This window comes from Rhamphochromis longiceps, linkage group LG7, assembly GCF_057381845.1.
Source record: "Rhamphochromis longiceps isolate RC_006_pf linkage group LG7, R_longiceps_female_GT1.1, whole genome shotgun sequence".
Taxonomy (NCBI): domain Eukaryota; kingdom Metazoa; phylum Chordata; class Actinopteri; order Cichliformes; family Cichlidae; genus Rhamphochromis; species Rhamphochromis longiceps.
The window spans coordinates 47910672-47924319 of record NC_140563.1 but is presented as its reverse complement, the minus strand read 5'-3'; the positions used below and the strand labels follow the sequence as shown (position 1 = coordinate 47924319).

The 13648-nt window shown below is 38.8% G+C and overlaps 1 protein-coding gene across 1 annotated transcript in view; it reads left to right on the top strand.

Moving 5' to 3' along the window:
* The window catches only part of astn2 (astrotactin 2), a 306591-nt gene extending 293270 nt beyond the window's left edge, over nucleotides 1-13321 (top strand). The window contains exons 21-23 of the mRNA XM_085413994.1: nucleotides 7059-7159; nucleotides 8205-8388; nucleotides 11400-13321. Of these exons, the coding sequence (XP_085270120.1) occupies nucleotides 7059-7159; nucleotides 8205-8388; nucleotides 11400-11637 (523 nt within the window). The 3' untranslated portion in view covers nucleotides 11638-13321. The remainder of the gene's footprint in view (nucleotides 1-7058; nucleotides 7160-8204; nucleotides 8389-11399) is intronic.
* Nucleotides 13322-13648: the final 327 nt, after the last annotated feature.

Below are 13648 nucleotides of genomic sequence, written 5' to 3'. Positions count from 1 at the left end.
ATTGTCCACATGGCACTATAAAGATTACAATTGACTACAGTTAATTTTGCTCCACCAGGACAATTTCTGGGTTTTTCTAGGTCCAGCTATCTGTATTTGACTCGTGCTTGCTAACACTTGCTTAGGAACAGCTGTAACACAAACCCCAGTATGTATTTTGAAGGCCACTTCACTGTCCTATATGTTAATATCTGCCACCCATGGTACCTTGTGATTTTCCTAACAACAGTTCACCCAAGTTCTCTTCAACTTTTTTAATTTTCGTGGTGAAACTACATACTTTCCCATAATGTCCTTGTTTACCACAGTTGTTGCATTCTGCATTCTTAGCAGGGCACTGCCATGCTGGGTGGCAGGGTGATTTCCCACATTTAGGACATGCTTTATGTTCCCATCTGCTCTGCACTGTTTTCTTGGTGTTTGGATAGCTCCATGTCAGCTCCTTGGCATTGTTTTTATGCGGTTTCCCACTCTTGAAGTGCACCACATCCATCGTTGCCTGGCTAGCACTCGTGTCACCTCTCAAACCAGTCTGTTTCTTCTTTATTGTCTGTGACTGTCTGGCTACTGTGATAGCTTTTGCAAAGGTGAGTTCTTATTAGGCTGCATCCTCCCTAACAGTGATGAAATGCCTCAACTAACTTTTCTCTCAAAGGTTTGTTGTGCAAAGCCCTACTCAAAGCTCCGTTTTGATAACAGTGTCCTCTTTTTCAGTAGGCTTCTGTAGTCTCTATATGAACTTGTTCATATAGCAATTTTGTCTTTGGAACAAAGTACTTATTGAAGCCTTTTTATAGTGCTGGAGGCACTGGTCACTCATTAAATACAGACCTCATTGCTTGTTTTCTATGCAGTATTTACTTGGTGAGCTTTGGAGGAATTGTTCAGATCACTTACAGGTCTGAAATGTGCTAGCCTAACTGTGTGGGCACAAGGCTCAGTAGCTAGTCTCATGCTCTTTAAGAAACAGTAACTATTACTTTCAGTTCATAGTTACATGTTTTAATGTAACAGGATGAACAGTGCAATATTTCTTATTCCCAAATTACGTTTTGTTATGACATTGTTATATATTTAAAAAATAAATAATAATAATAATAATTTCAAATATAACTCATCTGTCACAGTATTGCATGACTCAACAGCATAGTGCAAGCCTTAGCAAGTGCGTCCAACCATGCAGTGACTGCTCACAGCTTGCTACTGGTTTACAAAGGTAACATACACAGAACTAAATCACAACACACTAAATCACAATGACAGCATTCTAAAAAAAATGCCAACTATTTTCCATTTTTGTCTATCCTTCTTTTTGGTTTCTCCCTTATTGATTTTGGGCTACCAATCAGTAGGAAAATGCCAAATTTGTGGTTATGATAACTTAATAGTCATGGCTATCAAGAGTAAAGAGCTGCATGAGAACCTCAAACCAGTGACATGCTTCAAAGCAAGCAGCAGCAAACAACATACATTTGTTTCAGTTTTGTTTTGCCAACACATGACAAATGTTAAATCAGAAGTGGGTGTGCACCCTAACATGTAATATTCTTTCACACAGAAATGGCTTTTTTGTCAAAATGGGCTGATGCATTTCAGATTTAAAATGTGTGTGGATGGTAGAGACTAGCTCACCCAACAAAATGATCACTTTGAGGGTGTGAGATGTCATTCACTGTATTCCTGACGTTCCAGTTTCCAGAAATATCCAGTATTTAAAAGTGAATGACTTTTAATGGGGTGTTGTCATTATTACTTTGGACTGTGGAGTCTTTGTGATCTGCAAATGAGCTCATTCAGAGCTGAGCTAATTTTTCTAATTTACATTAAAAGGCAGGCAGTTTTATTTAGGGCTGGTACACCAGTCTAATGCCACTCAGGCTGGAGGATTTCAAAGTAATGAGATATTGTAAGCTGACACAAATTCTTCAGGCAATGAAAAACAATTCTTTGGCTTTGATTGATTTATGGACAGGGTCATCTGATGTGTGTCCAAATGTTGATGTAATGGAAAAGGCTTTCCCTACTGCCCTAGCTTCTTTCGGCGTGCCAAAAATACTGCCCTAATTGATCCTCTCTCACTATCACTTTCCCTCACTCCTTCTCCCTTGCGCTGTGTCTGAGCTTTCGGTCTTGTCATCTCTTGTTCACCCATCTCTCCACTGTCTCATTAAATTAGAGGACAATAGTTACTTTAATGGCAACATTGTTAATTTACTCAAACATTAATCTGCCATTTGTCCAGTTCATTGTGTGCTGAGCTTTCAAAACTATGGCACATGGACAAAACCAAGCCCCTTCCAAAGAAGCCATGTGCAGCCAGACAAGATTGGAATAGATGTGACAGACACTGAATTAGAGATGGGGGATAAACAGTGATGAGCTATATGCAAGCAATGTGGAGAGAAAAGCAAAGAGACAAAGGAAAGTGCCTCTTAGGGTAAGGTGGAGATAGTCTTGGTGGTTTTACATATCTTGCCAGTTCTCTTACTTGATGATTTGACATTTTTGTGGCAGGCCAGACGGTGGCCATTTGCTTCTTTCTCCTATGTGAACTTTATTATCACTTAGTGCCATTTTGGGGTTCGGACACTATACCCATAGTTCTGCTTCTACTATTGTATGAATGAGACCCATTAAGAAGTTAAATACCCCGTGTATTGTTGTTGTGCAAGACGATCTTAATGTCTTTTTTTAAATTTCGTAAACATTTTCTTTAAAATCTGTCTGTAATCATTAATGCATGTGATTCTTCTCCACAGCTGAGCCACTGAGAGGCTTAATCTTTTGACTTAAATGGGTTTTTAAATGTACATAAGAATCTCGCAATTGCTGTGAAATTGTGCAGGGTGAAAAATTAGCATTGATCCAACCGTTTAAGCAATTTAAAAAAGGAAAAAGATGAAACTTGTAATATCAGATCTTTATTCCCAACACGCTTACCAAACTGCATTTTGCTTTGTCATTCTCCCCTATGTTACTATAGCCATCTGCACGGTATGCGACCACATAATTTCAACTATGTGACTGTTACATGCTGGCATTGTTTTGCTGGGCAGAGGAGCCAGTGAGGTCCGTGTGTCTTTAGTGAGGTTCTTGGGGAATACCACATCCACCCTGCTGAATAACAACACCAGACAAACTATGTGAGCAATGTCCAAACAGGTCATGTTACAAACAAAACAGTCATTTGACAGCAAGGGAACAAATCTCAAAACACAGTGCATGAAACAAATCCAAATGGCCTTAGGAAAAATGCAACTTTTATTAAATTAGTAATAGTTTAATTTAATTCTTTATTTTTCATGTGTGTCAAAATGTTTTTAACATTTGAGTTCAATTTAGTCATTCATTTTGTTTCTGTTATGTGGTTTCCCTTTTTGCCATTCTGTTGTCTCTACAGTGGTAACTGTGAAAGTACTTCTGAAAGCATAAAGTTAATATTATAAGTACTTTTAAATATTTCTCAGTACTTTATTCACTTTCTTAAAAATTTTCCCACTGGAAAAGAAAACAATGTTTAAAAATATTATGCTTTTAATTGCTTTTGATTCCTTTCTTTGAAAAATCAATCTGACACATAACTGGATATTATTTATTATTCCCTCTAATAGAGGGAGAACTTTGTCCATAATATGTGATCACAGTAAACACCAACATTATTTACCCTGCACAAGCGCATTTCTTTTACTGTTATTGTGTTTAGACTTTCGCTCTGATTGAATTTGGAGTGTGCAATGCTGGAATTGCTCTGTGCATGAAACAATGCCCAAAACCTCAATAAACTCAAACAATGTTGTAAAGAAGACTAGGTCAAAGGTCCTCAACAACAGTGTGAGAGACTCATAAAATCATGCAGAAAATAATTTCTTAACATTATTGCTGCTAACAGTAGTGACAGTAGTGCTGAAGATGGTTTTGCAAGCTTCTTTATAATGGGGTGTCATTTTAACAGGACAGTATTTTTGTCAGTGATTCCTTGATGTGTGTTGTCCTCCCAGGTTTTGTCTTCTGCTTTTGATTGATTCCTGTGAGATTTGCATTGCTGGAGTTTATTTATTTATTTTTACTGTAAGTTCTGTCCAATTCCTGCATCAGAGTCTGCCTATGGTGCAAGCCCATTACTGATTCTAGCCATGAATGCCTCAGAAGGATCTGATTCACTCCAGGGTTTGACTTAGAATAAGTGTAGCAGCTAATCAGCCCAAGCTACTGTTGACAGGCCAGTGGACATTGCATTTAGAATGCACTTACCTATTCATGATCCAAAAATCTAGAATGAAAAATGTGTTAGAGACCCTCTTGCCCGGTAAACTGTTCTCCCCTTGTTTTTTACCAAATCCTTTCTCTTATACCACAGAATGAGCAATAACAGTACTGAATTACCTGACTGGTAGGACACAAGAGTGAGCTTCAGCTGAGTGGGCAAGGCATTCATTTAAAGATTACTCTCTAGCAAGTTTTTATTATGGAACCCACGGGAGAGAAAAAGCTCCTTTTCTCTTTCTCATCCATCAAGTTAAAGCAGAATGGCAGATTTTGTCTTCCAGTTCTGTACTTTGGTTCAAAGTGGCTTGACTGGTGTCTCTCTTGCTGATGCCTTTTTGTGCATTTTAGCCAAGCAAATCTAAAGTGCGAAGATGTCAAAAAGTGTCTCCCAGATGAGTTTGCACCTTTATATTTTCTACTGACTTAAATTCCCTAGTTTCCATGGATATCAGTCTGGACAATCTGGTGTTAATTACACATAAAGAGCACTCCCTGAAGCCAGTGAATTCCTTTAGCCCAAGATCCATCCTTCCATTTTCTACCACGTGTCACGGGCCAGGTCAAAGGAGGAGAAATCTAATCAGAGAAGTCCAGACTTCCCTCCCATCGGACACCTCCTGTAGGGTCATCCAGGGCAACACCAATGCATTCCCAGGTCTCTCAGCTGACCTGGGATCCTGAACAGTCTCTCCTACTGGGAGGACAGCCTTGTGCTCTTCTGGGAGGACAACCTTGCTTCGAGGCCAATTGAAAGTCTTGTTCCATGGCCTCACTGAACTCCTCCCACACCTTGCAAAATGCTCTGCTTTAACTACTGGCAGAGCCTCATTCCTCTGGGTCTCCCAGAACCAGTCAGCTGCCCCTGGAGTCCCACAAGCTAACCAAACCTGAGAGGACCCTTTTCTCATCTTGATAGCTCCCTTCTGTGTCCATCATTGGGTCCTGGGATTACCACTACAAATGCTCTAACCACCTTGCAACCATACCTCCTCAAAAATTAAGGTGCCAAACATGGGTCATTTGGACTCAATGTCGTTTAGCCTCCATCGAGGCACCAGGTGAGGTTATGTTTTGCCATTATTTCTCAACTTGGCACGCTAGCTCAGATATCTTCCCCACAAGAGAGATGATGTTTCATTTCCCAAGAGTCAGCCCCAGCAGTTGGGCCTCAACCGCAAAAGCCTCCTGTGGGTGTTGAGCCACAAGGTGGCTCCAGGGCGCACCCCTGGTACCCCTGTCTCAGACAAGGTAAAGTGGTCCCTTGATTCCTTGGTCTTGCATAGGGATCATGTGGATAGTTCATTGTCTGCCCTTCAGGGCCAATTTTCCTCAGGGAGACCTTACCAGGGCAAAAACCCCTGACATCATAGTCTCTGGGATCTCTGGGATAACACAAATAATAACACCACAATAACATGGCGTTTCACAGAGTGTTATTGGTCTGCACCATTAGACTGATAATACACCCATGTTCATCCAGTTTGAGCTGGTTACCCAGGAGGTTGAGAGTTAGGTGAGGTAAGTACTGGAAGATGTTAAAGTTCCAGGAAGCTGCGCCTTTGAGTAATTCTTTATTCCTCGGCCACTTAAGTTATTCACTGACATCAACAGACATTAATACTCACACGTCACATGGTGACAGGCTAGAAATGAGAGGGGATGTGAGAGATTTTATTGCTTTCTGTTCAGCCTGCTCAAAAACTAAACCTTGTAATCATCATCCTGTAGGCTCGCTCTATGTCCTTCCCTCCTATTCCTTTGTGGATGTGGTTCCACATTTCTGGTGACTTTGTAGCTGTTATTCCAAACTCAGAAGGTAACACAACTATTTTCTCTGTCAACAATTTCATCGTATTGCTCAACCTACTCTCTGCCAAAAAGGTTTCTCACAGGTCTCTCACCTTTCCAGTGTTTTCACAGTTACAAGCCTTTGCTCTTTCCATAACTGAAAGAGGTGTTAGTTCCTTAAGCTTAGCCACTTATTTGCAGGTGCTACCTTGTGTGGAGGAAGGTTTGAACAGCCTTGCTCCTGTCATTAGATGGGCCTGAAAGTCTGGATGTCCACCAAAGATCTGCCTGTACAGGTTGAATTTATGCATATTCGCTGTCCTTTTGCAGCCCTTTCCCAACTTCCCCAAGGTGGTCAGCTTTGTTGCTGTTTTTCCTCCTCTCAACATGCTTCAGCCAGGTCAATGTATGTAGTCAAGCAGCTCCTGGTGCAGAAGGAAGAGAAGGTTGTTGATATCTGGTCAATTGGGTGGGGTATGGTTCAGGTGCCTCTTAATAAGAAAGGGTACTCTGATGACCCACAGGAGCCCTGCATTTCCTGCTTTATTATAAAAAAAATACTCACCTTCTTTTATTGTTGTTAGTTCTGCTTCCTTTCTTAATTTCTGTTTTCCCATCAGTCGGCCACACCTGTGTCCATCAGTCAATTGCTAAACAGGTAGTTTATTGAATCTCTCAACTGCCAACAACCTCCTGAAACCACATGCCAACTGGACAGAGAATTTAGACTTTTTTTTTTTCCTTTAGGGTAAATTGTAGCTGACAATGAATTGCAATACTTTTTAAAGAGCATTTCTTCCCTTGTGTGCATGCTTTCTCACTCTCTGAAAGTAACACCACAAATTACAATGTATTTTCTTTGGTGACAGGACATACATATGGCTTTAAATCAATATTGAGTACCTTTTGCTCACTTGTACCTTACCTGTTTCCCTTGTACCTTATTTTACCTTATAAATGATGTGCTTACTGGTGCTATTTTTTTTTGTTGTTGTTACTTTCAGGTTTACTCTCTATGCAGTGGATAGCCGAGGTAGTTACTCTGAATCAAGCTTTGTCTCAGTACGGACATCTTGTCCAGTGGTGGATGACACGCGAGCAGAAGGTACTCTCACCCATCATTTTTTGGGACTCTGCTTTATTGTACTCATCTTTATTTAATATTGCTTTTTTCCTTGCATCGCTTTCATGTAATCACAGTTTACCTGAATGGCTACTTATCCACTACTTTGTCTACTGTGCTCTTACCTATGCAATGTGCACATGCAAGATTGCACACTATGGTTAGCAAAATGTAAAGGCACACTCTACCAATTTGTAATGTCAATTTAATTTTTTAATTATAGCAGACAGAATTTGTCAAACAAAGTACTCAAGAATCCAAAATATGGGAAGGAGAGTGCTTTAGGAGGTACGGCCAGATTTACTCGGTGGGACAAATTAGAGTGAGGCTGTAATCACAAAAAAATGCACCAATGGGGGTGGAAAGTTCTGTGGGTGGGCAGCTGCTACTAAAAATGCACAAATTCATGAACACTATCCCGCATGTTCATTTCAGTAATGACTAGCACAGTCTCCTAAGAGTAGCATAAACAAGTACATCCAACAAGTGAGCAAGTAATCGACTGTCAAAATAATTCAGATTAAGGAGAGGCATCTGAAAGGCAATCGTGTATGTGCTGATATAAGAGCAAATGCTTCTGTTAGATATTGCAAGGGACTGAGTGGCGTTTTGGAGGTCAGGTAAATGTAATAGCCCAAGTGGAGCTCAGAATTTATCTAAAGACAGAGTGCTTATATTACAAACAACTCCACTGAATAACACCTCAAATGCTATGTAACATGTCTTCCACAAGTTTTGAGTCTGAATGGAGAATTCCTACCGATAAATGTGTAATATGGATGAAGTAGATAACGTACCTTTCAAAAAAATGCACAGCAGTTTTTTTGGTTTGTTTTTTTCTTTTTTCTTTTGTTTAGTTTTATTTTCATGGCCGATAATCAATCTGACCCCTGTTGTTTAAAATTCTGTATGTTTTCTGCATGTATTTTTACATATTCCCTTAAAATTTTAATCTCTTATTTACTTTCCTCACTTCTTCCCTCTCTGTTTTTCAGTCTCTAATTCATTCATCTATTCTTCCCGACAGAAACTGCAGACAAGGTGTACAACTTGTATAATGGCTACACCAGCGGCAAAGAGCAGCAGATGGCCTACAATTTGCTGATGGAGATTCCTCCTCCACTGCTCTACAGAGTCCAGCATCACTACAATTCTCATTATGAAAAATTCGGAGACTTTGTCTGGCGTAGCGAGGATGAGCTAGGCCCCAGGTGAGAATATTTGAATGTGAAACCAGAGCTTTTAACTGTGCAGACTTGAAAGATATTTCACATATTGTCATTTTTTAATAACTATCTGAGGATTTTTAGGTGTAACAGATGTTTTATTGTCTTGAAAAATAATCCTCATTATTTTTCCAGTCTGTCAGTAACCTCACCCCTCACACACACTCAATCAGGAGCACCATTGCACAACATGCACACACACATAGGCTCCCAAACTGCTTCTACTGGAAAGCCAGTGGGCAAGGTCATCATAAAACCTTTGGGGTTACAGTTGCTCCTTACATCACCATGGTGATGCCAAAACAGCGTTTGACAGCCAAGCCAAACACTAAACGTGATATTCAGCTAAGACCCTGCTCAACCTCCAGCACCGTTTCCTCTTTTTCTCATAAAAAGCTCATCTGTGTCTGCACTGTACTGCACCGACATCCTGTCACCCATGACCCCGTTTAAAGGGTCACCCCTACTGATAGTTAGAACAGACAGCGCGACTGTATGGTGAAATGAAAACAGAAGCGTATAAACCAACAAAACAGAAAAAGAGGAAGTATAAACAAAATGTTTAAAATACGTAAAACAAAACATTGATATATGTAAGTCTGAGAAGGCAGTTGGCCCGGCACTGATTTTAGCAACATGTGATCTTAAATTACAGCACATTGTTTTGGTTAATCCACCCCCACTGTCTGAAAGTACTCCTTTCAAGCCATAAATAATATAATAATTAAGGAATAACTTTGGTCTGATTATGCTTCTTTCTGATTGGTGAAGGGGGGTGGGAGGCACAGGTCAGCCACTGGGACTTAGAATAGGCATTGGAGTAGTTGGATAGTGTGTTTGTCTATGCGTGTTTGTGTGTGGGCAGCTGCGAGGGGGTGGAGGGCTGGAGTGAGTGGAGATTATTTACTGCCTGAAGTTGGCAGGGTTGAGCCTCGTTGTGGTAATTTACAAGCAGACTCTATTGGTGGTTCCTTTTAAAAGGTAACAGCATGGCCAAGTGAAACATAAGCACAGTCAGCACTACTCCAGTAGCTGAGAATCCCAGGGGCCCCCCACATGTCCACCATTGTTACAGCACCTCATGCAATGGTTGTATTTGTACATTGTGTGCATGGTTAATGCTTTCTTTTACTCTTACTCTGAATGCAAACATCTTATAATGTTATGTAGTGTCCTCGGCTGGAATGCCCTGAAACTGCATTCTTAATCAGTGCTTAACAGTCTTTTAATGAAATTTATAAATGCAAGGCCAAATCTTAACCGAGGAGTTGCCATAGACGCAACTTAAAATGCATGTTTTTTCTTCTTTCTGTTTTTGATCTCTTTGTTTTGTTTCATAATTGAATGAATTTAGTTTCTCTTTTTCAACCTTTTTCATTTTCTGTTGTTTTGGTTTTTTATGCCCTGAGTCACGTGCTTCCTAGTCAGCCTTGATAATGTGTTTGGTATTCTGTTGTTTCAGACGTAAGAATTTAGGGGAAATGAGAAAATGCCACCCCCACCACCACCACCCTTTCAGCGAATAAGTGAAAAGGATGTCTGTACTCCTTGCTTAACTAAAGACAGATGTTGATGTAGCAGACACTGCTTTTCAAAACAAAGTGAATTGTGTTTTTCTCTGTATGGACCTTTTTCATTTTAGCATATATATATATATATATATATATACATACATATGTATTGTAAAGTCTCTCTCTCTGTATATATATATATAGATAAGTAGATATAAATCCTTTGTAATCTGAGCTGACCTGACATGGCATATGGTTCAGTCATGGCTTAAACTTCAGCTCCAGACTCCAGAAGTTTGAGACAAAATTCTTTGTTTCACTCACTCTAGACAGCTGCCTCTGATGTATTGTTAAGCAGAACCAGCACCCAAGAACTCAAAATGCGCCATTGCATGTCTTGGTTTTGACCCAGACTGGCAGTCTTATCAGATGGATGGGAGAGACTCAGATGCAGTTCTTTGAAATCTGGTGACATTTGTGCAGACAATTCATATGTGGAGACACAGATAAAGGCACAATCCTGATTCTTTTTTTTTTTTCTGTTTGAATTCATGTGTTAACTTTTTACCACTTTTCTTTTTAATGCATTAAAAATAGGTCTTGTTAGGAACAAACTGGTATCTTTAAACCAGGGCATTTTGTGCCTGCTGGATGAATCTGTTGCCTTTATAATCCCAATTCATTTTATAGATATTTTCATCAACAGCTGCTTATAATTTGTATGAATGACTTTCTTTGGTGCTCCATAAAAATCCTAGCCATAGAACAACAGAACAAGCATGTGCTGTTGCTCTGTTGGAGATGCATTTGGTAAGACATGGGTACAAAATGTTGTTCTGTGGTCTTTAAAATTACAACAGCATTACCATAATGACTTAAGATAAGGTATTTTTTGTTACCTTTGTCTAATTTAGAGGCAAAAGATATGACTTGGAGAGACTCTAATAAGTAACCAAACATCTCCCATAATGCATGATAACATGTTATAGTACTACTTGATAGCTAAAGCCTTGCCACTTGCTTACCCAGTGAGTCCAGGAGAGAGCCTATGAAACAACATGTTGCTGCAAATTACTGCTGTCAGTGTTTTTTGTACTGAATAAAGGTGGTAAAAGTGGTTTACACTGAGGTCATGACTTGAACTGAAGCATCATTATTACGATGAGAAAGATGGACATCAGCCAGACAAGCTTAGGTATTTATACATTAGATATATATTCCTCAGAAATATATAATGTATAGTACCTTGATTTTCTGTACAGCTCTAGTATATATTCATTATGAAATACATTTTTGAAATTGTTCAGTAATTCTGCTTGTGTCCATTGTTGCCTAAACTTCAAGATTATTCCTTTTGCTCTAAAAGAATTTTTGCTCCAGCGATCTCATGTAATCTGCAGTTGTTTTGCGAACAGCAAACTTGAAAGAAAACATAATGATTTAAGTATAAAAGTCATATTTTTGTGATTTTATCTTCTTTAACAGAAAAGCCAACCTCATATTACGTAGGGTGGAGAAGATTAGCCTCTATTGCCGGTCCCTCCTGCGCAGCACCCACATCCAGAGCCGCACCGACACCATGGCATATGTCTACTGCCGGAGTGAAGAGGCACGACCTCCCACCAATATGTGGCATGGCTCTTTACATGACAGTCGCACTGCCTGCATGGAAAAGCTTATTTCTGTACAGCGTAACACATACAGCAGCACCAAACTCCGATGAGACAGGAGTTACGAAATGAGCAGTTCGTCTTATGTTTTTTTCTTTTTTTTGCAAAATGACATCACTGATTGATGTACCTCTTCAGTACACTCTGCAGCAGTTGCCTCTCACTCGACTGTTGCATTTTGCAAATCGATTGAGGCTGAAAGAAAAAAAAAACTCTCACAGGACTTCATTCACTGGACGTTGTGTTAAAGCTACCGAAAAAAATATTTTTGTGTGGCCTACTTTTATTATGAGAAAGAAGATTATCCCAGAAAAAAAAATCCCAGAACTGACATATTTCTCCAGTGATGCCAGTGATTGCACATATCAATGAGAGACTGCAGAGTGAACATGTAAAATATTATTCAGACAAAAGAAAACTGGTTGACTTAAATACTTTGAATGTAAGATCATAGTTCCTTTTTGGTGCTTTGAAGCTTTCCTGGTACACTTAAAAGAAAGAGGAAAAAAAGGAAATATCCATAGTATAACTTATTTGCCTTTACTACCTTCATTCGAAAGGAGAAACTGAACTGTGTTAAAGCCAAAATCACTTACTTGTTTTTAAGTTCACATTAATTAAGAAGAATAACTACACTTTGCTTCAGGAATTTAAAATCGGTAAGTGAGAAAGCATGTAGTTTGACTTACATGACCTTCGATTGATTCACTTGAAACAGCAAGGACTTGTGTGGTAACAGGATTGATATTTGCCTAGTGAAATTATTATGCAAGACGGAGTAGGTGGCATTCAGACATTATATCCAGACTTTTGAGTTAGCTTTAATTTTATTGCTGAAATGAATGAATCATTTTCTTGTATGACTTTCTCGAACTGCAGTACCTATAGCCATGTTATATTACTTAAGTAATATAAGACTATTAGTATTAGTATAAAGAATTCTGATACTGGGGCGGTGGATGAAATCGAATCTTATATCTAGACTTTTGCAAGTTCATGTAATGTGTTTGTAATCTAATGATAAGTTATTGCTTGTGACTGAAACACGACTTGTCATTGTAGCATAAGTCCTGCAAATTGGAAATATACGAGACGCATATAAGAGAAGCAGTAACAGACCTAAGATTATATCAGATCTAAAGCTAAAACTGAAAATGTTAACTGGTTTTCAAAAGTTCTGCCCTCACAGCAGAATTTATACATTTTTTATATTTTTGTTTTTGCAGATAAATATAGCAAGCGTGATAATAAAGCTGTAGATCTGACCAACATTTTCCCAACAGTAGAAAACAGGACAATTACTGCTGACCCAGATGTAAACATGAGGTACTGTACACTGAAATGTGAAGAATCAGTGATTGTAGGAATCACATGTGGTCTGTTTAATCTTCTTGTTTTTCAGTCCAATAACATATCTTCAAAGCCATGGATATTGTTTAACTGAAGATAAACAATGCCTTTTCAATATGTTCATCTCATGTTGTATGAATTGTAATAATAAATTATTATATTGTAAATTTTCAATTGTAAAAAAAAATATGTGTATTATTATGTGGCTTTGTCTTTTTCTGAAGAATGTGAAATATAAAAAAACAACATGTAGAAAATGAGAGGATCTTTCTTTTTCCACTACAACAGACTTAATCGTTTAGATTTAGACCTGGGTCTCAGACAGATCTGAACCACTTACTCAGTCATCGTGAGTGGCTAAAACCCACAACAAACATGTATTCCAATTTTTTTTGCCACATCTGCAAATAAAATGTTTTCCTTGTGTATTTGATTTTTTTATTTTTTTTTGTAACGCTTTCCCCATTTTCATTTTATTGGTTATTTCCCACCTGGTAGTTATTTTCCACCTGGTGTGCGATTGTACTGTTGTAATTAAAAATACTTTTGTTTGGAAGCGCATATTTTTCAGTTAACGTCAGTTTCTGGTAACTAATGCAATCCATAAAAAAAAAAACAGAGAGACAAGGGGACTTTGATGTGTCTTTCCAACACAATAACGCTCGCAAAGTTATTACTGTGAGTGATTGGACAATTGTCACAACTTTCAAACCT